The sequence below is a fragment of the Myotis daubentonii genome, chromosome 11 (genome assembly GCF_963259705.1).
Source record: "Myotis daubentonii chromosome 11, mMyoDau2.1, whole genome shotgun sequence".
Lineage (NCBI taxonomy): Eukaryota > Metazoa > Chordata > Mammalia > Chiroptera > Vespertilionidae > Myotis > Myotis daubentonii.
Window position 1 is genome coordinate 72,100,235 of NC_081850.1, and position 23,872 is coordinate 72,124,106.

The window sequence follows — 23,872 nt, forward strand, 5'->3', positions numbered from 1 at the left end:
GGGCTAGGCCAGCCGTGGGCAAACTACGGCCCGCGGGCCAGATCCGGCCCATTTGAAATGAATAAAACTAAAAAAAAAAAAAAAAAAAACAAAAACGACCGTACCCTTTTATGTAATGATGTTTACTTTGAATTTATATTAGTTCACACAAACACTCCATCCATGCTTTTGTTCCGGCCCTCCGGTCCAGTTTAAGAACCCATTGTGGCCCTCGAGTCAAAAAGTTTGCCCACCCCTGGGCTAGGCTCTGCCCTTCTGGAACGGGTTCGGGACTCAAATCTGTGTTTGTTAATCAGGCCTGAGGGGGAATGTGACCAGCACAGCAAAACCTGTGGCTTCTCAGATATTCATGCTGAGGAGGAGGCAGGAGAAAGTGGTGTGCTGGGCAGGCAGGGACCGCACCCAGGACAGGAGCCGGGCTCAGGGACAAGAAGCGAAGTTTGGTGACCATAGCGCAGACGCAGCCCCCACCCCGGAAGCCACTGGCCCCGTGGTGACTGACACGGTTCGCCAGGTTTAGCTAATAAAGATACAGGACGCCCGTTTACATCTGATTCCAGATAAACCGCGAGCACATTTTTGTAGCAGACGTAGGTGCCGTGCAGTGTGGGGACACTCCCCTCCCCCCACCAGCCTCCCCGTGGAGGGCCAGGTGGATGCTCTGGGATGGAGTCGCCCTTTCCTTTGTTCTGAGCCCTGCAGGGAGAGGCTTGCATACACTAAACCCCATCTCCAAGGCTACTTTTTAAAATTAAACTGGGATGAAGTCATGTGTGTGTGTGGAAGATTAAAATGGATTCCCTTCGCTTAGTAACAAAAGTCAAAGCTGTTGAGAGGGATCCTTAGGAAAACAGCACTTCAGCTGATGGAGAGTGTGGCCTGGGCTTCGGCTGGGGGAGCAGCTGGACACGGGAGCGGTGGGGCCTCCGCTACTCAGGAGGGAAGGCGGGAAGCGAGGCCCCACTGCCATGCCCTGAGTGCAAGTGGGCCCAGCAGGGCGCGCGTGACCCCTTCGCTCACAGTCATTGTCACCACGGCACTGCTGCTTGGCATTGAGAAAGCCCCTGGGGGGAGAGGCTGGCAGGGGCACCAGGTGGGAAGTGGCAAAACCCACTCCTTCATGCAAAAGCACTTCCTGAGCACTTGCCGTGCGCCAAGCCCTTTCCAAGGAGTCCACCTGGGGCTGCCCACATTCTCAGGGGCCTGGGGTTCTCAACTAGGGAGCTCAGGGAGGCAGAGAGGGAGAGAGAATTGTGATATTGTTGGTGGCAGGGGTAACAGGTGCTGATGACTAGGAAATTGGAGGACAGTCCTGGGCTAGTACCCCTTTTTACACCCAAGGAAACTGAGGCACAAAAGCTATTGGGGGATTTGCTTGAGCTCACACGGCTTGGAAGGAGCAGAGTCAGCGTTTGAACCCCGTTCTGATGGTCTTTGAAACCCTTTAACCATGATGCTTTGCTGCCCCCTGGATTGTGTGTGTTTTGGGGGGGTCATTGGAAGTTTTTAAGAAAGGAGGGATGTCATGAAAGTAAAAAGTGGAGGAAAAATTATTAACTTGGTGCGAGGTCTGAGGCCAGTTTGGGTGTAAATGCCCGGAGGTGGGGTGCTGGCTCAGGAGCCCCGGCTCGAGAGAGGGACCCAGGTTGGGGACTGGAGGGGTGGAGGAAGGTGAAGGTTGGGTGCGACTTCCTGAAGGATCTGCTCGGGGGGAATGAAGGCTGGGTTGTCAGAGCTGGGTGCTGAGGGAAGGCCAGGGCGTGCGGGCAGGTCGGTGGCTTTGGACCTGCTGGATTTGCAGAGATGCCGCGTGTCCCCAGGGAGAGCTCCTGGCAGCATTGGGGTCCTGGGGCCAGCCTGCGGGGGCTGCACCCTCACTGTCCTCCCTCGAGTTCTGTGACCACCCCCTGTTTACTTAACCTCTCTGAGCCTCTGTGTTCTCTCTGGATGCTGAAGATACTAAGTAAGGAAAAGAATATGTAAAGGGACAGAGAAGGTGCCTGGGACACAGTCAGCATCTGGGCAACTGCGGTTTGAAATTTGGGACTCCAGGCTGGTGTGCTGTGCTGGTCCCCCCTGAGCTGCAGCAGAAATGGTCCCAGAGCTAGGAGGGGGATGGGTGTCTGGCTTTTCCTCCATTTGATGAATTTTTCTTCCCACTGTGTTCTGGGCCCTGGGGATACTGTGTGGGGAGGCTGACGGGAAAACCCACGGTTAGCACAAGACCAAGCCCACGCTCGATCGACTCGGCCAGTGATGGCGAACCTATGACACGCGTGTCAGAGGTGACATGCGAACTCATTTTTTTTGGTTGATTTTTCTTTGTTAAATGGCGTTTAAATATATAAAATAAATATCAAAAATATAAGTCTTTGTTTTACTATGGTTGCAAATATCAAAATTTTCTATATGTGACACGGCACCAGAGTTAAGTTAGGGTTTTTCAAAATGCTGACACACCGAGCTCAAAAGGTTCGCCATCCCTGGACTAGGCAGCAGGAGCAGTCGGTCTGGCGCACACGGCCTCCCAGCGAGCCTGGTGCTGACTGGGTGTGCAGCAGTGAGCGTTGTAGGATGGGCTGCGGACGCAGGGGCGCATGGGCCTCCTCCGCACACAGCATTGCTGGCACAGGGGGGACGCGGGACGTCTGCCTTTGTAACCACCCTGCATTGGGAACTCCCCGATGCAGCAGGGATGTTAAAAGCAAGGGTCTTGGGGACCAGGGTGTTGTTTCTCAGCCTTGACATCACATCTGTTTCCCTCCCTTTCTTCTTCCAACTTCCCATTTGGTTCGCCTTTGCTAAACCCCGCTTTGAAAAATGCTGGGAAATCCACCTGGGGGTTGATCATGAGCCGTCAGCAGGCAGGGGACCTGGGGAGAAGGCAGAGCAGCCACGAATAACTGGAATAGCTGGCTTCCAAGGCTGCCCTTCACGGCCTCGGTGGGGGTGACGCTGCACAGCCCTTTCTGGGCCTTGAGCTGCAGGCCCCCCAGCATCACAGGAAGGGGAGCGCCAGACACCCCCCCCCCCGAGTTCAAACAAGACACAAGTCTTCACATGTGCCCATCTCACACCACACCACCTTCCCTCCAACTCGGCTGTTTTTGTCACATATTTCTTTTTATTGGAAGGTTAGGCGTTGTTGTTTTTTTAATCCTTTCATTAAAAACGCGTGTTTTTTCCATTACGGAATAAAACGCCCTGCGTGTTATAAGAATCCCAGCGTATGTTATTGCTTTAACGAGAGGCTGGCTTCCCCATGTACTGCCTGTTTTCTGGAGTAAATGAGAATGTTGTGTACATCTGGAGGTGATGTGAGAATGCGTGCTGGGGGTAAAGCTCTCCGCAGCGGGGCAGCAACGGAAGTGTGCCTTCAACGCCACTCGCTTCATCCTGCCCCAATCCCACCCCACCCACCCCGGCCCCTGAGGGGGCTGTTGTTTTCTGGATAAGGGGGTCCTTGGGAAGCTGGTTGTAGACTCACCCCTCAAACCCTTGCTAGGTCAAGAGGAGGCGGCCCTTTCAAGTGACAGGAGCATGGGCTCAGGATCAGGATTGGAAGGTTGTCTGCCATGGACTTGCTGAGTCTCCCTCAGGCACCCGCACACCCTCTCTGAGCCTCGGTGACCTCCTCCTCGGCAGGCTGGCCGGCAGGAGAACTGGGACCAGGGCTCCGACGCCCCAGGCACGAGTCCGTGTCCTGCAAACAGCCCAGGTGACTGTGTTGTGTTGTGCTGTGGTCTTGGCAGGTCGGGGACCAGATTCTGGAGGTGAACGGGCGGAGCTTTCTCAACATCCTGCACGACGAGGCGGTCAGGCTGCTCAAGTCATCCCAGCACCTCATCCTGACGGTGAAGGACGTGGGGAGGCTGCCCCACGCCCGCACCACCGTGGACGAGACCAAGTGGATCGCCAGTTCCCGGATTGGGGACCCCGCCACGAACTCAGCAGGGTCAGGCCCCACTGCTTACGCGGAGCCTCAGAACCCTGGGCCCGCTCTGAGCCAGCTGCGTCCTCCTCCCGCCCCTGCACCCGTCCTGATCTGTAGATTACACCGGTTCTCAGCCCGGGGACCCTTCCATTTCCGCGCACGACCTTGGGCGCGTCCCTTCTCCTCTCCTGGCCCGTTTCCCAGGGAAAGCCGAGCGGCACCCCGCAGCTCTCTTGTTCTTCGTTGGCCTCTGGCGAGTCACTTACCTTATTTTTGGGCCCTTAGTTGTTTGTCTGAAAAGTGAGTCTTAAACCCTGCCCCTCTCCCAGGTCTGTGAGAATCTCAGGAGTTACCCGGGTGGGAGGGTCTCAGATGAGATGTCCTTGCTGGACGGCTGAGTAGTTACTACCGTCGGAACGTGTCACCTTTGGATTTCCATCCCGAGTCTCAGACGGGGTGGTGCCCCTCCCAGGCCAAGCACACCCAGCGCATCTCTCTCTCTCTTCCTTCTCTCTCTCTCTCTCTCTCTCTCTCTCTCTCTCCCTTTTCGTCTACACAGTATTATAATTTTTAAAATTAGTTGCCAACATTTAAAAAGGTCCCAGGTTTCCCATTTTTTTAAAAACTGGATTTCCGGGCTGCTGCTTAAAAACCCAGCTGCAGCCGAGTCGCATCTCTAAGGCTCCGTTCGCCCCGCCCCCCTTCCTAGGACTGGCCTGGCCCCGAGGCCACGGATCAGTTGTAACCTTATTCTCTCCTCTCCTGCCTGGACTGTAGGTGCCTGGTTTTAGAATTGCTGTCCATGTGGCTTGACTGGGAGGCTGGGAACCGCCCATCTGCCCAGGGGTTCATGTTCATTGATAGCTCCAGCGAGTGGAGGCCGCAGTTCTCTCAAAGCTTTGCTCACCCAGCTGCAGACCTACCCTTTCCTTGCCCGTGCCCGTCTGAACTGCTCAGACGTGCGGCTGACCATGCTTCTCTTCCTCGATAGGTTTCCCGGGGATCCCACCACAGAAGGGGCAGACAAGGTAGGTGCCCTCCGCCCCCAGGCGTCCTTGTCCTTGGCTGCTTCTGAGCTCCGTGGGGGGAGCTCTGGACCTGCCATGTGTGCCAGCGACTCACACACATGCTCATTCATTTGGGCAGTCTGTCTGTCCATCTTCCATCCCACCCATGCCTGTGAGTGCCTCCAGGCTCTGGGCAGCCCCGGGACACCATCCCAGACACGGGGGTTAACAGCCACGAACAGAACAGATCAGATCCCTGCCCTCAAGGAGGTCACCCCCAGTGAAGGAGACACACGAAAAAACAAAACGAACTACGCCCATGTCCAATCACAGGAGATGCTCACTGCCATGACGACGACGAGGTGCTGGGTGTTAAGAGAGAATGACAGATGGGACACCTAATTGAGACAGGGAAAGGCTGTCTGAAGTAGGAACAGGCGATATTTAGGCTGTGAACGGAAGGTCAGAGAGAAATGAGTGAGAGAAAGTCTGGTGCAGGAGCCGGAGGGGCTGACCTAGTCAGAGGCCGCAGCCTGTGCCAGAGCCCCCGGTAGGCAGAGGGCGTGCCTGTTGGAAGAAGGGAGAGCCTGGGAGTGCAGTGAGCAAGGGGGAGCTGGGACAGGACGACCGCAGGCGGGTGGCCAGCTCACACAGGGTTTGGCTTCTCACCTGAAGTGATGGGATGCCGTTGGAGGGCTTACGCAGGGAGCAAAATGAGGAGATCCGTGTTCTCACAAGATCATTTCAGCTGCTGTGTGCTGAAGGGAGAGGCAGAGGGGAGGCCGGTGGCATCCTAGACACTGATGATGGTAGAGACAGTGGTGGGAGGGGCGGGAGTGTGTGTGTGTGCCCATCTAAGTGTAGTTTGGAAGTAAAGTTACTATTACCCCCAATTTAATAAGGGAGAGATTGAGACCTAGAGGACTAAATGGGAACCCTAATAATATTGCTTCCCTCTGAATGGTCACGAGGACCTGATGATACGTGTAAAAGTGCCATGTAAGACATGAAACTGCAACTGCAGGAGGCCACATGCACTCAGCACGTATTGGTAGCGTGTCCTGCAGGCTTGTCGGGGTGGGGAGGGGAGAAGGACGGGGGTGGCGGGAGGCAGGGGACAAGACCATGGAGGGACCGACCTCATCCTGTGGCAGCGTGGTCTCTGGCCAGGCCTGGCCACTGGTTCCAGGGCAGCTCCATCTTCTGTCTTTCAGCTGGGATTTTACAAGGGGCCGGCCGGCTCCCAGGTGACCCTGAGCAGCCTGGGCAACCAGACGCGCGTGCTGCTGGAGGAGCAGGCGCGGCACCTGCTGAATGAGCAGGAGCGCGCCACCATGGCCTACTACCTGGAGGAGTACCGCGGCGGCAGCGTCTCCGTGGAGGCCCTGGTTATGGCCCTGTTCGAGCTGCTCAACACCCACGCCAAGGTGACCGGCACCCCCCCTTGGGCAAGGGAGAGGCTGGCGGGGGGCTGCTGAGGTCTGGCTGCAGCTCTCAAGGGCTCTGCATCCCTCCCTGCCTCCTGAGGTCCCCCCTCCTTTACTAAGAACCCACAAGGAGTCAGGCCTAACGGAACCCTGGCCAGAGACTGGTGACCACGATGGTCCCCTGCCCGGGGAACCCCACAGACTCCTGGGGAGACAGTCATTTAAAGTCTCCTGTGATCGAGGCCCTAACTAACCCAGTGGCTTTTAATGCACATTTGGAATCATCTGGATTGCTTTCAAAAAGCAATGCTTGGGCCCTGGCCAGTGGTTAGAGTGTCGGCCCACACACTGAAGGGTCACAGGTTTGATTTCCATTCAAGGGCATGTACCTGGGTTGCGGGTTCGCTCCCTGTTTGCCCTCTCCCCCTGTTCTGGGCACATGCCAGAGGCAACCAATCAATGTGTTATCTCTCGCTTGGTTGTCTCTTCCTCCCTCCCTCTCTGCCTCCCTCCCTCCTTCTACTCTCTCTCTCTCTCTCTGAAAAAGCAATGGAAAAAATATCCTTGGGTGAGGATTTTTTTAAAAAGCAATGCTTGGGCCCCACCCTGGCCTGTTCACTCTGCATGCACAGCTGTGGGAGGGCGTAGGCCACCGGCAGTTCTTACAAGCCCGGTGCCTGCCGTGCTGCCGGCTTTGAGAACTCGCCTGGTGGAAGTCGGAGGTTCCGAGGCTGCATGAAGGAAGGAGTGAGGAACCCACTGGGCGTGGTTGCATTTGGGAAGACCTCACAGAGGCAGTGCAGTTCGGAGAGAAGTGGGGGGAGGAGCTTCTGGTGTGTTCCGGTTGCTGCAGTCATGCCTCTAAGGTGCCAGGGAGGAGGAGCCGGAGGGTGCTGGCCCAGCATCCGGGCCAAGGTGCTGGACTTTCTCCTGAGGGCAGTGGGGAGCCACTGAGGGTTGAGGAGGGGAGGCCAGTAGTCAGGGTGGCCTGCAGGTCACTGCAGGAGCCATCCCACCTGCTGGTGGGGCTCCCTGCTGAGTGCCCCACTTGTCCCTGCCTCCAGTTCTCACTCCTCTCTGAGGTGAGAGGCACCATTTCCCCCCAAGACCTGGACCGCTTTGATCACCTGGTGCTGAGGAGGGAGATCGAGTCGATGAAGGCGCGGCAGCCCCCCGGCCCTGGGCCCGGTGACACCTACTCCATGGTCTCCTACAGTGACACAGGCTCGTCCACCGGCAGCCACGGCACCTCCACCACCGTCAGCTCGGCCAGGGTGAGTGTCCCTGCCCCGTCCCCGCACAGTGGCCAGAGGGAAAGTAAAGAGACAGTCAGCCCTCAGTATCCATGGGTTTCCCATCTGTGGACTCAGCCGGCCATGGATTGGGACTAATTTGGAAAAAGAAACCCTAAAAAGCCCCCAAATGCAAAACTTGAACCTGCCGTGCATCGGGCGCTAGGCTGCATGCGTGTGAATGAAGGGATGCCGGGCGCGCTCTGTCGTAAGCCTGTGTGCAGTGCTGCGCCCTCTCACAGAAGGGACTTGAACATCCAAGGATTTGGTACCCATGTGGGTCCTGAAACCAGTCCCCCACGGATACTGAGGGGCGACTGTCCTGGCTTTGGAGTGAGACCATCGGGTTCAGATCCTAGCACCACCACTTGCCAGCTCTCTGCCTGCCTTTCTGAGCCTCAGTTTCTGCACCTGTAAAAACCTCATAATGGTGGAGGGCCTGCTGCGTGCCAAGCTCGGGCTCTAGGTGAGAAGAGATATGGCCCTGGCTCATGGGGCTCACAGTCTGGGGCGGGGGCGGGGGGTTGGGCTGGGGGAGAAAGAAAAGATCAAAGCTAATGAGACAGGTGGGAAAAATGATGATAATCGGAGGGAGGCTCCATGAGAAACTGAGGGGGGTGCTCACAGCAGAAGAGGCGTGGTGATTTGGCTTTTCCCCGACACGCCCTCTTGTCATGAAGCCCGCACCCAGCCTGGTTTTCTCCTACACTGTCCAACCCCCCTCTCCCCCCAAGAGCATGTGGTCCATCTTGGGGCGTGGTTCTGCCCTCAGGATGCTCGGAGGCAAATTAATTCCAGGGGGCCTAGCAAGGAAGGGGCAGAGGAAATGGATTGCCGTCCCTACAGGAAAAATCCCATCATTGCTGTCCCTGTCCGGGTGAGCGGGAGAACCGGGAGGGAGGCTGGGAGATCTGACTGGGCTCCATATTCTCCTTTCCTGCCTGGATCACTCCTCACCACTCCCCGTGAAAAGGGAGGGATGGTTGAGTTGCCTCAGCATATTGTTCCCAGATGGCGAAATGGCAACTCTCGCAGTAGAGTCTTAATTAGACTTGGGACGTTGTCCTGCTGCAGGAGCTGGAGCTCTGAGGGTGCAGTGATGTGCAGGGCTGTGGACACAGGTGGTTAGTGGGCACAGAGGGGCCTGCAGCCACCGGGAAACAGCCTGCAGCGGGCATACCTTCCCCTTGCAGATCCCAGCTCCCAGCTCAGCCTGGCTTTATTTATTTATTTTTTTTTAAAGCTCTGGGTGAACTTTTACTCCTTTGCCTCCTACCCCTACCACTGAGCCACCTTTATCCCCAGGGCTCCTTATCCCTTCCTGGGGTGACCCCGGAAGCTGCTGTGCATTCCTGTAAGCTCTGGATGTGGCTGTGGGGGAGACAATATCATGCTTTGGGATGAGCAGGTCACTCTGGGGCAGGGAGGAGCTGTCCCCACCTGTGTACACTCTCTGATGTGCCCTGATGGCCACATGAGGCTGCAGGGTACCGAGTCACTGCTGTAAAACCCGAGGTCGGGGGGATTGCAGGCTCCAATTCTGGGGTGCTGGGATGGGGTGTGTTCTAGCCTGAGAGGCAGAAGATTTAGGTTTAGCCGTGGTTTCTCTGGGCCTCAGTTTCCCATGTGTAAAATGGTCTGACGTTGTTGCTGGTGCTGGCCACAGTAGCCCGAGGCCCTGAGGGAAGATTAGGCTGCGGGACTCAGAGGAGCCAGGGTGACTATTATGCCCGGGAAGGGCTTTGGGCAGGGGGTCCCAGCCCCAGCTCAGCATTGGCTGTCCCAGCCCAGAAAAGTGCTGCCTGTGGCCAGTCTAAGCCACAGGTGTGGCAGTTCACCCTGCCCTGCTAGAGAGACCCTGCAGATTGGAGCACCCTGGGGAAGGCTGAGTTCAGAAAGGCCATGGGATGACTTGGAGCAGGAAGCTTTGGGGGAATGGATGGAAGGGGTCCCCAAGCTTCAGATGTGAGTAGCTATGGAAGTCTGTGTCCCACCAGATAGCACATGCATGTCAGATTAGGACTAACCAACGCCAGAGTGAGCTCTCAGAGACGGATTCTTCTTTATTATTTTTTTTTCTTTTTTAATTAGAGCTTAGAGAGAGGAAGGGAGAGGGATAGAGAGATAGAAACATAGATGAGAGGGACATCGATTGGCTGCCTCCTGCACACCCCCTCCTGGGGATCAAGCCTGCAACCTGGGCACGTGCCCTGACCAGAATGGAGCTGGGGACCTCTTGGTTCATGGTTCGATGCTGAACCACGGAGCCGCACCGCCAGGTTCAGAGGTGGATTCTAAAGGAAGATTCCCCAGGCAGGAGAGGCAGCGTGGAAAGGTCACTTCACCCCTCAGTGCCTCGGTTTCTCCCCTTGCATTGGAGCTGCTTTCCCAGCTGTTGGAGGATGCAATGATGAGCACCTCCCTGCTAGTGCCAGCACCCAGAGATGCTGCCCACAGCCCAGGGCAGGTGAAGCCTCGGTTCTTTCCGTCCTTTCCCAACCTGGCAGGGCAGACCCCCCCTCCCCTGAGGATTTGCACCCAGGGCCTTGCAGACACAGGGAGGCTTCTGGAAAGCGCTGGGCTGGGCATCTGCCACACCCTTTCTAATCTGCATCCCACCCAGGGCCCTCCACATGCACAGCCAGGCTCCTTTTCTCAGACTCTGAGCTTTCCTGCTGCACAGGCGTCAGCCTCCTGGAAATCCAGGTTTCCCCTGATCAAGCCTTCTGAACAGGGTCCTCCTTCAGGCTCTTCCTCTCATTAGCAGGTGTGACCTTGAACAAGTCACATCCCTTCTCGAGCCTCCGTTTTTTGTTTTTTTTTCCCCCATCTGCCAAATGGGAGTAATGACCGCAGCGCCACCTGCTGGAGAGTCTCAGGATTGCCCCAAGGTGAATGACCATCTCCTGAAGGTCCTTCTCCAGGACGAGTGTCATTTCTGCAGAGCAGTGAGGTTTCCTTCATGCAGGCAGTTAGAATGAACGTAGCAACAGGGCCTTTTCTTCCCCATCCTTCCATTACCTCTGACCAAAGCCTTCGAAGTAAAAAAAGAGAATTGTGTTTATTTTTCCTGTGTGTGTGTGTGTGTGTGCATGCCTGCACGGGTTTGGGGGTTTTTCTGTGCCCACCCCATCCCTAATATTTATTTGATGTATTTTTCTTTTTGCCTTTTGCCCATCCTTTCTCCCCAGGAGCGGCTGCTGTGGCTTATAGACCTGATGGAGGTACCGTCCATTCGGCTGGGTGGGGCTTGGGGAGTCCCTTAGTTGGGGCAGAGGTAGAGGGGCTGTGGCCCTTCCCGCCTGCCACCCCCTTATGTCTGCACTCAGCCGCGGAGGGCTCTGCGGTTCTTCGTGGTGCTCACGCTCTCCCCCCAGGTTTCCTCGGGCTCTGCCGTTCCTTGCTGTGTGACCGCGGGAAGTGGTGTCACCTCTCTGAGCTCGGGTTGGGGATGTGTAGAGTGAGGGTGTCATTTCTGTGCTGTGCAGCTGTGGAGAGGCCTCTTGGCCCTTCATAGGTCACTCTGTCGGCCCGGATGTTCTTCCCACTTTACATGGTCTGGCTGCCTCCTGTGTGTCCTTTGGCCCTTAGTTCACCTGCCACTTCTTCCGAGTAGACTTCCCTGATTCTCTCCAGACTTTTGGCCTCTGGCTCCTCCGGCACCCTCGACTTCCCTTTGTCTTGGCTCTCGTCTCATTATATTCTAATAATCGGTACCAGCCGGGCCTGTTACCCACCTTGACCTTGGGCTGCTTGAAGGTGGCGACTGTATCCCTGGTGCTTAGCACAGAGCCTGGCCCATACTTGGGGCCTTTCTTAATAATAGCAGCTGGCATTTGTTGAGAGTTCGCCATGGCACTGGCATCATGCTTTCCAATCATATCTTCTTTGACCCTCCCAGTAACTAGTAGACACTGCTACGATCTCCATTTTACAGAGAAACTCAGAGAGGAGAAGCAGCTTGCTCCATGCTGCTCAGTGTTGCTCAGCCAGCGAGTGGTAGAGTCAGGATGCACCCCGGGCCTGCTGGCCTCTGAGCTGCTGCTGTTAACCCCTGTGGCATGGCTGTGATGCCTCCCTGGAGGAGCCCACCAGCTGCTTGTTAACATTATCCATCTGTCTGTCGGTCAGTCTGTCTCTCCTCCCTCCCTCCCTCCCTCCTTCTCTTCCTCTGTTCTGTTAACAGTGCTGACTGGGTGCTCACTGTGTGCTATACACAGTTCTAGGTGCTGGAATATAGTACGAACAGCAAAGAAATCCTTTCCACAGTGGAATTTGGGGTCATGCTGGGGTGTAAGCGAGATAAACCACTGAAATGCTCAGTATAAGTGGTAAACGTGCTAAGCAGAGAAATAAAGCAGGAAGGGGATTTGGGATGGGGTTGGGTGATCAGAAAGTGGCACCTGAGTACCGACGGGGAAGGGGTGGGGGAGATATCCATGCCCATCGCCCACTGCTGGGAAGAGCACTCCAAACAGAGGGAACAGCGGGTGTTCCCTGAGGCAGGAGCGGGCCTGGAGTGTCTGAGCAAAGTCCAGGGGGCCGTGCGGTTGGAGCAGGGTGCATGCAGGGAAGGGCGTAGCAGATCGGTGCTGAGGACTGGACGTTGACTTTGACTCTGAGATGGGAGCCACTGGCAGGTTAGAGCCAGGCTGACATGGTCTGGCTTAGCTTGAACAGATGCCTCTGATCGCTGAGAATAGACGAGGGTGGGTGTGTACCAAGAACAGGTTCAGTCCCGGGAAGGGCCTGGGAGGTTGTGCAGCCTGAGCTGCTAAGGGGTGTGATGACGAGCTCTGCAGGCACCAGCTCTTCCTGCTGCCTGGCTAGTCCTGGCCTTGGTGTCTCCTGGGAACCCCCTCCTTCCACACACGGCAGGGCTTGGCCTGGGCACCTCCTGCTGCCTGTGTTCGGAGCCACAGGACAGAAACGCCTCCTCCTGGAAGTCCTCCTGCAGGAGTACAGAGCACGAGCCCCATCCTGGGTGCCAGGAGCCCCACAGCCCCTCTGCTGTGTCCCTACCATGCAGTGTGCCCTTTACCCACTGCCGGCCTCAGTCTTCCCATCTATTTGACCAAGGCAGACACCCCCACCCCAGGCTCCTCTATCTCAGATTCCTCCCTCTGTGGGGAGATGCTGGGAAACACTCGAGGGGAGGCACAGAAAGGAATGGCAACCCTGTATTCCCACCACGTCTCTGTGCATTCGGACGAGGGCTGCAGCATTACTCCAGAGACTGAGCCTGAAAAATGATGTGTACTCACCACTGAGTAAGTGCCAGGCCCTGGTCTGCAACAATGCCATGTATTCGTGAGCTCTGGCTGAAGCGATGCTGAGTAACAAACAACCCTCCAATTTGGATGAACAATTGCCTAAAACATTTCTTTCTTACGGCCCAAATCCCTGACCTCATGGAGCTCACACTAATACCTCCATTAATATGCCTGTCAGGTGCTTTGGCCTCTTCCGGAGTTTGTCTCCCCAGGTAAGCAGGGAGAGCTGGTGGAGTGCAGGCAGGGACCACATCTTTCTCCTGTCGGTGTCCCCAGGGCCAGCCCAGGGCCTGGCACAGAGTGGGAGCCCAGGAAATGTGGAGCAGAAGCTGAAATGAAACCGCACTCCCGCCACTCAGGATTCTCTTCTAACATTCCGGCCTCCCAAACACTCCTCCCTTGTCATAGGAAAATGTCCTTTGCCTGGCACACGGACAGGCAGGGTGGCAGGCGACTGGCTACCGGTGACCCAGATGCCCCAGACGGTTGCTCCAAATGGAGCCAGTTTCCATTCTGCCCGAATCCCCTGGCTCATGCTGCCCGCTGATCAATCCCAGGTCAGACGTGGCTCCTTCTGCAGCCTTTCCCTCAACCACACGCAGTCGATCAATGGAAATCAGATGCAGCCCTCCCCCAGCGACAGATTGTGTTTATTTCCCATGTGCCTAATAGAGACGCAGCCCTGGGAATTTCTGCTGCCTCCGAACAATATCATTCCTCTCCCATGAAGGAGGCGGCCTGCAGAGCCGAGCGCAAGCACGGCGGCCTGCCCGGCAGTTCCGAATTCATCTCGTGCAAGCAGGCCGGCGGAGGCCTTCAGTGCGTGGGATCTGCAATCCCACACGTGACTCTCCTGACTAGTAGCCGCGTCACCTGGGGCAGGTGGCGTCAGCTTTGGGAGCCTCAGTGTCCACATCTGTGTACTCGGCTGAAAGCCCAGCTCTCTGTGGGTGTCCTGAGGATTCAGTGAGATCAGGCGTGGTCTTGCAGGCGTGGAGTTCATGGAAGTTGACTTTATTGCTACTCTAAAGGCTGGCAAAGGGCACTGCAGAGGAAAAGGGTTATAGAGGTCACGGCCAGCCTGGTACACATGGAGCAGATGCCACTGGGAGTGTGGGGCGCAGCTGGGACTTGCCCCAGCCTTAACCACAGCCCCTTTTCACCTGGATTTGGGAGGTTTTGCATGCCCAGCCTCTCTGCCTGGAAGGAGCTCCCTGGACCTGCCTAAGGATGCGAGGGTGAGCCCCTGCCTCTAAAGACCTTACTGCCCTTCTCCCCCTGCAGGAAGGTGAGAAGGGGGTGCAGGGGTGGTTGTCAGCCTCTTGCTGCATCAGCCTCCTTGCTCATGGCCTCCATGCCCCTCCTCGGCCAGGCCAAAGGAGGGTGGAGACGCTCAGGCCTGTCTCAGACCCCAGGGAGAGCAGAAGAAACCCATCTACTCACTCACTCACTCACTCACTCACTCACTCAGCAGGCTTCCGTGAGCGCCTCCTGCATGCCAGACTGAGCCGGGCACTGTAGCCGTGAGCAAGACACCGCGCCTGCCCTCCTGAAGCTCAGCACGTCCACTGGGGAGGCAGCCTCAAATCATCTACAGAATTCACACTCCGAGTGGTGGAAGGTGGTGTGAGAGCCTGGGATGGGGGCCCTGACCAACCTGGGGCATCATGGGTTGGTTGACACATAACCACTGAGCCACACCCGCCGGGCTCCTTCTTCTCTTACTCTCACTCCTCCCTCTCGTCCCCCTGTGACCTTGAGAAGCCTTTGTGACTTAGTGCTCAGCTTTTCCACCCGCCTCAGGCCTCTCCCTGTGCATTTGGGGCAGACGTGGGGGGAGCCTGTGGTCCTGGCATCAGAGTAAAGCAGCGTGAAGAACAAAGGGCTGAAAATAGCACCTTTATATAAGAGCCCCCCATTGTAATGGGGGACGGAGGCCTAGAAACCAGGGAACTGGGCCGGAGGGAAGGGGGGCGAGGGGAGGGCCTCATCTTGCTGAGGTGGCACCTGGGCCACGCACACCTCCATTTCCAGGATCCGGAGTCCTCCTGGCAGAGGCTGGCACAGTGGAGTGCCCTTATCACTTCATTTCATCCTGTCCCCAAGTTCCTTCAAACCAGACTCCTGGGATATCCAGGCCCAGACGGGGCCAACTCAGACACTAAGGTTTTTGGGTGTTTTTTTCTCTGAAAGAAAGAGAATTTTTGGAACCGCCACAGATTGGAGGCCGAAAGAGATGGGGCAGCAGGTGCTGAGGGCATCCTGGCCCTTGTGGGAAGCAGTCTGGATAACAGTCAGACCTGAAATAAGATTCAGCTTCCTGTCCCATCCTTGCTGTGTGACCTTGAGCAGGTGGCCTTCCCTCTCTGAGCCTCAGGCACCTCAGATTGGAATGGGCGAAAGATCCCTCTGGGTCTGATCCTTCAGCTGGGCACTGGCCTCAGTGGGTGCAGGAGAAAAGGGGCCCCAAGAAGCTGGGGGTCAGGGAGGGGTGGCCAAGATGCTCATGCCGACTCCCTGTGAGCTCTGACCTTGATCCTGCTCTCAAAGCCTCTTCCCCAAGCATTTCTGCTGATGCATCCCCGGGCTCTTAGCCTGCTGTCTGCAGCTATTTCAGATGCACAAGGAACATGGCTTGGGGACTCGGGGCTCCTGAGCGTCTGGATTCGGCAGATGGAGTCTGGCAGGGCTGGGCTCCGACCCGTCTGCCATTTGCTCCACTCAGGCCTCCCTCCCAGGGCTGGCCATTTGTCCTGCTCCTCCCTCCCCTTCCGCCTTCCATCCCTGCCCTCAGTCATGCTCCAGGATCCCATTAATAGCAGAGAATGGCTGAGACCAGGGGCCAACAATGGCTGTGCTCTCTCTTGGTCCAGACAGAGCCACTCCTGGGACCCCCTAGTTCCTACAGTAGCAGGGCCCTATCCAATTCTGGGTCAGGTAGCGGCTGCATGGGCTTTGGGGTCCCCCTGGCCTGGGTTAGAAACCTGATCTTCTGTACAATGGCTGTGTGACCTTGGACAAGCCACTGCCCTCTCTGGATGTATGACTCTAACAGGGGTGGGCAAACTTTTTGACTCGAGGGCCACAATGGGTTCTTAAACTGGACCGGAGGGCTGGAACAAAAGCATGGATGGAGTGTTTGTGTGAACTAATATAAATTCAAAGTAAACATCATTACATAAAAGGGTATGGTCTTTTTTTTTTTTTTTTAGTTTTATTCATTTCAAACGGGCCGGATCCAGCCCGCGGGCCGTAGTTTGCCCACGGCTGCTCTAGAAGATGTGAGCTGGGGGAGATCTTAGTGCCTGTCTCACACTGGGAATCTAATGAGGTCACGTACGTGAAGCGCCCAGTAACTGAAGTGCCTGGCACACAGTAGGTCCTCCAGTTTGTAGTTCTCTGATCTCCTTCTCAGAGAAAGTCACGCCTCCCCTGTATGTCCAGCACACATGCTTGTTCTCAGGCTCTGGGTCCTTCCCCCTCTCCCGGGCCCTTTTCCAACTGCCAACCCTGCCATGGATCCTGAACAAGGATTCCGGAGCAGCTGCCGTGTGTGCGGCCCTCTGTTTGGTGTTGGGGACACAGGGGCCCACTCATCTTTTATCTCCAGGGCCTTCTCCATAAGTCAGGGCTGCCTGATAAATACGTGTTGAGTGACCGAGTAACTGCTGCAAGTTCCGAATGTGTCAGCACAGGAGAGAATCCCGTGTCTCGGTCCCACCAGGACTGTCACCTGAGTCTCCAGCGTGGCTGCAGGTGGAATCTGGGCGCAGGTGACAATGCTGCATTGGACGGTGCTGGGGGCCCCTCTGGTCTTTGCGGTAGGCGTGTCCCAGGCTTCTGACACTCTTCCTGTCTCCTGCCGAGGTCAGGATTGTGACTGCCAACCCTCGGGAAGTCACTGCATGTATGTACCCAGCCCCACCTCGCCATTCACCTTAACGGTGGCTGGCGGTGGTGCCCGCTGGACTGTTTCCAGGGAGCACTGGACGCATTACATGTCGGCGTTTGGAGGGGGTTGTGTGCGAGGCTGCGGCTTCCTTTCCGCCGAGGTGTTCCTATGGGGCCAGGGCATGTTCTGCAGCTATTCAGTCTCTCAGGCTCATTTGCAAGATCTCAGACTTGTGGTGTAACAGCCGTCTCCCCTTGTATATTGTGCCAGGCTCTGTTCTGAGCATTTTTGTAGGTGTGACTATATCAACCCCATGAGGGAGGGATTGCTGAGACCCAATTTTACAGATGAGGAAATTGAGGCACAGAGCAGTTCAGTGACTTGCCCACCACCCGTCAGCTGAAGCGGCAGAGTTGGGTGTGATCTCAAAGAAGCCAGAGCCGGTGTCGCTAGTCAGTGGGTGAGAGAGCAACCTCATCACTCCACCTCCCGGGGAACCCCCAGCTGTCCTGGCGTCACTGAGGCCGTCAGCAGCATCTTCCCGGGAGGCGGTGTGCAGGGGACGGGGCTGGAGAGAGCAGGCGCCCGTCAGGGGAGCCTCAGCTTTATTGGGAAATGGGGCGGTCGTTCCAGCCTGAGTTTGCACGAGAGGCATCATGGGACCAGATGAGGAGCCCTGGGAGTGAGAGGCTCAGAGCCGGGAGGGCCGAGCATCCTGTCCATTAGCAGGTTCCCATGATGGGCCTCCGTGATCGTGTGCCCTTGGCCCACCCAGAATGCTCAAGGCTTCGGGAGGAGCCCTGGAGACGGGGGTCCGTGAGGATGACCCAGCAGCCTCTGCCCTAGGTGTGGAGTCGGGCGCCTTCCATCCCCTCCCATTGCCCTCACCCTCACCCAGGCCACTGTGCAGCCCCCCGTGGTGAGCGGTAGCCACCTCACTCCATTCTCTGCCTGTGTAGGCCTCCTCCCCGTGACAGCCAGAGCGATTGACTGATTCATTTCCTCCTCAGTCCACTTGTGGACTCAATAATTTGCTTAATAAATATTTATCAAGCAGCCACTGTCCTGAATACTGAGGACAGAGTAGGGACCAGGCAGTTACAAATCCTGCCTCTTAGGAGTGTTTATCCTACTGACAATAAGCACATTAATAGTATAACATCAGGTGGTGTTCAGTCTTATATAGAAAAACAGGGCCAAGGGTTAGAGTGGGGTGTGTGTGTGTGTGTGTGTGTGTGTGTGTGTGGAGCGGGGAGGGCGGGGCAGGTGGGGGGTGGTGGCAGGATGCTGTTTTAGACAGGGCTGGTCCAGGAAGGCCTCGCTGAGTCAGAACTAAATGAAGTAAGGGAAGAGCCAGTAGCCCTGTGGGCAGAGGGAGCAGTGAGTGCAAAGGCCCTGAGGCAGAACCATTCCATCCGGTTGGCAGGAGGAGTAGCAGGATGAGTACAGAGTTTGGAATTTCCTCCAAGTAGGAAGGAAAGGCCTGAAGGGTTATGAGCTGGGAGGGACATTATCTGATTTGTGTTTCAAAGATTACATCTTGGCTGTGGGTGAAGAATAGTGATCCGTGCAAAGGAGAAAAATAAAGCAGGGTCGGGTGGGGCTTGTGGTTTCCGGTGGGAGGTGGTACTTCAGTAAGGTCTTAAAGGAGGTGAGCGAGTTGAGCATGAAGAACGTTCCAAGCAGAAGAAAGAGCTGTATGGAGGCCCGACGTGCCTGCATTGTTCTAGTGTGGCTTGAGAGAAATCGTGCAAAGGGGAACTTCGCAGAAGGCAAACTTGACCTGTGTCTCCCCGGCAACCCACTGCCCTCAGGTCCAAGTAACTCCATGCTTGACTCATGTGGAACTGCTGGAAGATTCTCAAAAATCTTCTACTTTTCTGCTTTATGTATGACCTACCCTCTGAAACACCCCTCTTTCCCTCCTTTGCCCAGCTTACCCACAAGACTCAGCTTTCATCCGTGCTCACTCCTCCAGGAAGCCTTCCCTGATAACCCCTCCCCCGCTGCATTATATGCCTGTGCTTCCTCACTCTGTGCACAGTGTCCTCTGTGCTTGCTTGTGTCAACCCCACTGTCTTTAAGCAGCTGAAGCCAGGGGTCATGTCTAACCTCCTCTGTGTCCCAGGCCCTGTCTGTATGGAGCACTGAGATGACTGGGTCAGTATTGATCTCTGCACTTGAGACTTGAGCTAGGAGTTGGTCATGGAGGCTTTGCCATCTTCGGTTCTGTGGGGTGGAGAAACGGCTCCTAGAGCCCTCAGGAGAGCCCAGTTTAGAGAGGAGCACTGGTTGGCCTCCCGAAAAAGGCCCAGAGATGGCCTTTCGGCAGCTCAGTGTCACTTGAGAGCATGAGGCTTCTTCTGGTGAGTTAGGGAAGGAAGGAGGAAATGGGCATTTTTGCCAAATAACATCCATTGAAACCTTAACCATCCTCCCCTCCCCCCTCCCCGCTGTTGGAACCATTAAAATTAGAAGAGGGAGGGAGGGAGAGAGGGAGGGATGGATGAGTGGCGGGGGGGGGGGGGAGAGAGAGAGAGAGAGAGAGAGAGAGAGAGAGAGAAGAAGAAGAAGAAGAAGAAGAAGAAGAAGAAGAAGAAGAAGAAGAAGAGACTGACTTTCCCCATCCGCCTCTCATTCGCATCTTGCCACTTGCACACCTGCCTGGGGTTGTAAGGGAGCAGCAGAGAGCAGCCTTGGTTTGGAGGCGCTGAGGGTATTGAGCAGCACCGAGCTTCAGGAATTCCCAGTAAAGGTCAGAGCCACCCCACAGCATCTCCAGGTTGTTCCAAGAGGCCTGGAAAGAGTGAGTCTCAAAGGAAAATTGCTTTTAAAATGACTAGCAAGGAAACTGACATTAATTTTAATGCATAAAATAAATTCCAGCGGAGTGGGACCGTCAGGAGTCACATAAACCACGTGCAGGTGGCGTAGGGGCCATAGACCTGGAGTCTAGAGAGCAAACTGGTTTCCCCCCTTGGTTTATGTCTGCTCACATTGTTTCCTCCTCCATTTCTAGAACACTCTGGACCTGGAGGAAACGGGCCAGGCCGTCCAGGGCAATATGAACGCCCTCCCAGATGTTTCCCTGGTAAGAGGCTCCCTGGCCCTTTCCTTGTGTTTTGCCCTCCATCGTCTGTGTGGGCCCTGGGGGCCGGCTTCTTGGTAAAAGCCAGCGGGAGAGGACAGAGGACTGGGCTGTTCAGATGCAGTCCCAGGCCTGTGCACAGTGTGTCCCTCCCCTCTCTCTAGCGCCACCGGAACGGCTCCTTCCAGGCGTTTTAGGTGGGGCTGTCAGGCTGTTCGCTTCCCCAGTTGGTGTCACTTTGTCTGAACATTCGCATAGCAAACCCTGAAACATGGAGCGCATGGCAGAACGCCCTGAAGAGGTCCTGTGACTGGGATGGAAATGGAACTTGAACATGACCTTTGGCCCAGGTGCACACAGCAGCAGGCGAGATCACTTTGTGATTCTGACCCAAATAACTCTCGAATGGCTTGGGCTCTGGAGCCAGACTGCCTGGGTTCACATACCACCTCTGCCACTGACTGAGTGACTCCAGGCAAGTTTCTCGGCCGCTCTGTGCCTCAGTTTTCCCACCTGTAAAATGAGGGTAAGAAGAGTGTGCCTCACCCGTAAGTCCGCGGCAACAGGCAAACTAGCTACTTTAGGGAAAGTTTCTGGAACAGGGCCCGCGCTGCCGTAGAGCTGTAGTGTCGGATATTGGCACAGGCGGAGGGGAAGGGTAATGACAGTATCCGTAGCTGCCACTCACCCAGCACCTGCTGGGCGGCAGGCCCCTTGCTAACCCCTTCTCCGCCTCCCCCCTCACACCCCACAGCTCTGCCGGCAGGTGGCTTCCCCCACTGCCCCCGGGTGCACTCAGAGAGGTGCAGTGCCGCGCCCCGGGCCACACAGCACCCCAGCCCCTGTCTGCCTTCCTCCTGTCCACACCCGCTGCCTCCAGTCCTGTCACACCTCCCGTCTCTAGTTGCTACAACAATCTCCTAAAAAGAAAAGCCAGAGAAATGCCTTTATTGTTTTTCCATCCTCTGCATCCCGGCTTTAATTATGTCTCGTTCCCTGTGACAAGCCCTGGCTGATGCCAAGGGCTTCAATTCCCAAAGGTAACGGTGCCGTCCCCAGAGACGCAGCCAGGATCTCCAGGCTTATCAGCTGCCGAGATGCTGGGAGAAGTTTTCCACTCGGTGTTGCATTATTCAGCGCAGTGTGGCCAAGAGCTGATAGAGCTGGGACGGAATTCCAGCCGGGCCGGGCCCACTCTGCTGTCCGATCTCCCCTCTTCCAGCCACAATGGGCTCTGACTCCTTCTACTCCTGCTGGGTCTTTTGGCAGGATGAAGTCAAGTCCACGGCCGAGGGGCTGCCTGGCTACAAGCTGCCTCCTCCCCCACCACCCCTCGCCCAGCCGAAGAAGCTCGGAAGTCAGGACCAAAAGCCACCTTCCTCCGCCTCTTCCCACTCGGGCATCGTCTTCTCGGCTCCGCAGAACCGCAGCCCGCCGGCTGGCACCGCACCCACCCCAGAGGCCCCCTCAGCGCAGGACTCGCCCTCCTCCCCCATCTACGCCTCCATCTCCCCTGCCAACCCTGGCTCCAAGCGGCCGCTGGATGCCCATCTGGCCCTGGTCAACCAGCACCCCATTGGTCCCTTCCCACGGGTCCAGTCACCCCCGCACCTGAGAAGTCCCCCCGCAGAGACCACGCTGGCTGGGGGCTGCCTCCCACCACCCTCCCCCTCGGGGCGCCCAGACCAGACAGGCACAAACCAGCACTACGTCATGGTGGAGGTGCACCGCCCGGACAGCGAGCCCGACGTGAACGAAGTGAGGGCGCTGCCCCAGGCTCGCAGTGAGTACCAGCAGGCACTGGGGGCTGGGCTCCGGGGCTGCTGTGTGATCTTGGGGGTTCGTCCTCTCTGGGTTGATCTGCCCACCTGCACAGTGAAGGTGAACAGGTGCTCACCCAGCGAGGGGTCTCCTAGTCCCGGTGTTCCCCCCAGGGAGAGGGTGGCTGGGGAACAGGGTCCTGTGCCCACACTGAGGAGCTTTGGAGTCAGACACACGAGTGTGAGTCCTGGCTCTGCCGTGTACCAGCTGTGTGACTGTGGGCCCGCTACTGTGCCTCTCTGAGCCGCTTCCCCATCCTCGAATGGAGGTGGCAGTGACAGCCCTGCCCGGCTGCTGTGCGGGCGGGGCTCCCCCTCCTGAGCCTCCAACCTTGCATTCACCTACCAGCCTCCCCAGAGACTGAGCTTGTTGAGGGCAGGGGTGGCTCCTGCAATCTTTGTCCCCCAGAACTTGGCACGGAGAAGGTGCTGAGGGACGGTGGGCCGCTGGAGGTCTCCTGACTTGGGGCTGCAGGGTCAGAGTGCAGGATGGACCTACCAGGAACCCAGGAAGCCAGCCCTAGGCTGTGGCCAGAGGGATGGGAGGAAGCCTGAGCCCTGGGCGGGCTCCCCTCCTGCAGAGTTGGGCACATTTTGTTGGATGCTGCTGCCATCTTGTGGTTAAAGTGATATGTCGGGGGGCTCCCCCTATGGCCTGGAAGGTGGTGGATGGGTCAGGGGACCCTTACTGAGTGTCTGCTGTACGCCATGCAGTGGGCAGACTAGGATGCAGAGTGCAGAGTCCCTATGTACAGTGGCTTGGTGAGGGGAGGCAGCTGAGGGACAGCAGGCGGGATGTGGTGAGAAACCCGAGCTGTCATACTTGGATCACTGCCGCTTTGAGACCTGGCACTGAGCTGGATGCGCATGATTATAAGGGCTAACCATTGTACCGCATTGTCTTGCGCTGGACACTGTTCTAGGGACTTTGCCTATATTAGCAACTCATCTAATCACCCCCAACAGTCCTGTGAGGCTGGTACTGTTATTACCCCTATTGTATGGATGAAGAGGCACAGAAAGTAACTGTGGAGCCAGGCAGTCTAGCACACGTCTACTCTCTTGACTGCTTCACTCTGTACGTCGTATCTATTGGTCTTTATGGGAACCCCATTGGAGAGGCGTCAGTGCTTCTGATTAGCACAAGGACATGGAGGCTCAGAGAGGCTATGTCACTTGCCCAGCGTTGCACAGCTGGTCAGAGGGAATTCCTGTCCAACCTGCCAGACATAAGAGTGTGTGTTCTTAATGCAGGGTCTCAGACTCAGGGACTAGCCATAACACACATAGTGAAGCAGCTGGAGTTGACCGGTGAGCCAGAGGGGCATGTGTCCACACTCAGCTCTGGCCAGTTGGGGTTGTGCAGGGGTGCAGATCAGGCATGGAAGAACTTCCTTTTTTTTTTTCCTCAAGAAGCTAGAAATTTAAATTTTATGTGAAATCTAATTTGAATGTGTTGATCCACCATTAAAAACTGACAGCATTGTATGTGTTTAAAAAAACAATAACCCCACAACTGTGGGCTGGGTTTGCTCTCTGATCTCTGTTCTAATCATTACACCAGGGGCAGTCAGGGCAGACATCCTGGAAGTGGCAGCCTTGGGGCCAGGCCCAGTTGGAAGGGCAGGTCTCAGTGGGTAAAAGAGTGGTACCCTCCAGCTATCCCCAACCACCCAGTCTTTGCCCAGGGAATCCCCCCAAGCCTTCCAGTCTGCAGCTTCATCACCTCCTCCAGGAAGCCCTCCCTGATCCCAACTGTATAAATCACATTCTCCTCCTATTCCCCCCCGCACCCCCAGCAGCCTCCACACTCTCTCAGCTCTCGGACAGTGGGCAGACTCTGAGTGAGGACAGTGGTGTGGACGCTGGTGAGGTGGAGGCCAGCGCCCCTGGCCGAGGCAGACAGATGGCGTCCACCAAAAGCAGGAGTAGCAAGGACCCACCTCGGAACGAGAGGAGCACAGAGGGGGCAACCAAACCGGTGAGTGAGGAGGAGGGGGTCACAGAGGGTGAGGGGAAGAACAGGAAGTCCCTGACCAGGGTCCAGCTTGTCAAGTTACCATAGGGAATGGAGCAAGCCCCTCACTGGAGGGGTGTGGGCACTGGAAAGGGTATTAGCTGGAGGCCTAGTTCAAGTCC

General features: G+C 56.5%; 1 protein-coding gene across 5 annotated transcripts in view; it reads left to right on the plus strand.

Moving 5' to 3' along the window:
* WHRN (whirlin) overlaps positions 1-23,872 on the plus strand; it is a 65,101-nt gene that overhangs the window by 39,417 nt on the left and 1,812 nt on the right. The window contains exons 4-11 of one of the 5 annotated variants that reach the window (XM_059657875.1): positions 3,753-3,955; positions 4,926-4,962; positions 6,156-6,368; positions 7,433-7,642; positions 10,852-10,884; positions 19,845-19,916; positions 21,183-21,696; positions 23,533-23,714. In XM_059657875.1, coding sequence (XP_059513858.1) covers positions 3,753-3,955; positions 4,926-4,962; positions 6,156-6,368; positions 7,433-7,642; positions 10,852-10,884; positions 19,845-19,916; positions 21,183-21,696; positions 23,533-23,714 — 1,464 coding nt within the window. The remainder of the gene's footprint in view (positions 1-3,752; positions 3,956-4,925; positions 4,963-6,155; positions 6,369-7,432; positions 7,643-10,851; positions 10,885-19,844; positions 19,917-21,182; positions 21,697-23,532; positions 23,715-23,872) is intronic. The other 4 variants (XM_059657876.1, XM_059657877.1, XM_059657878.1 and 1 more) reach the window with 4 other exon arrangements.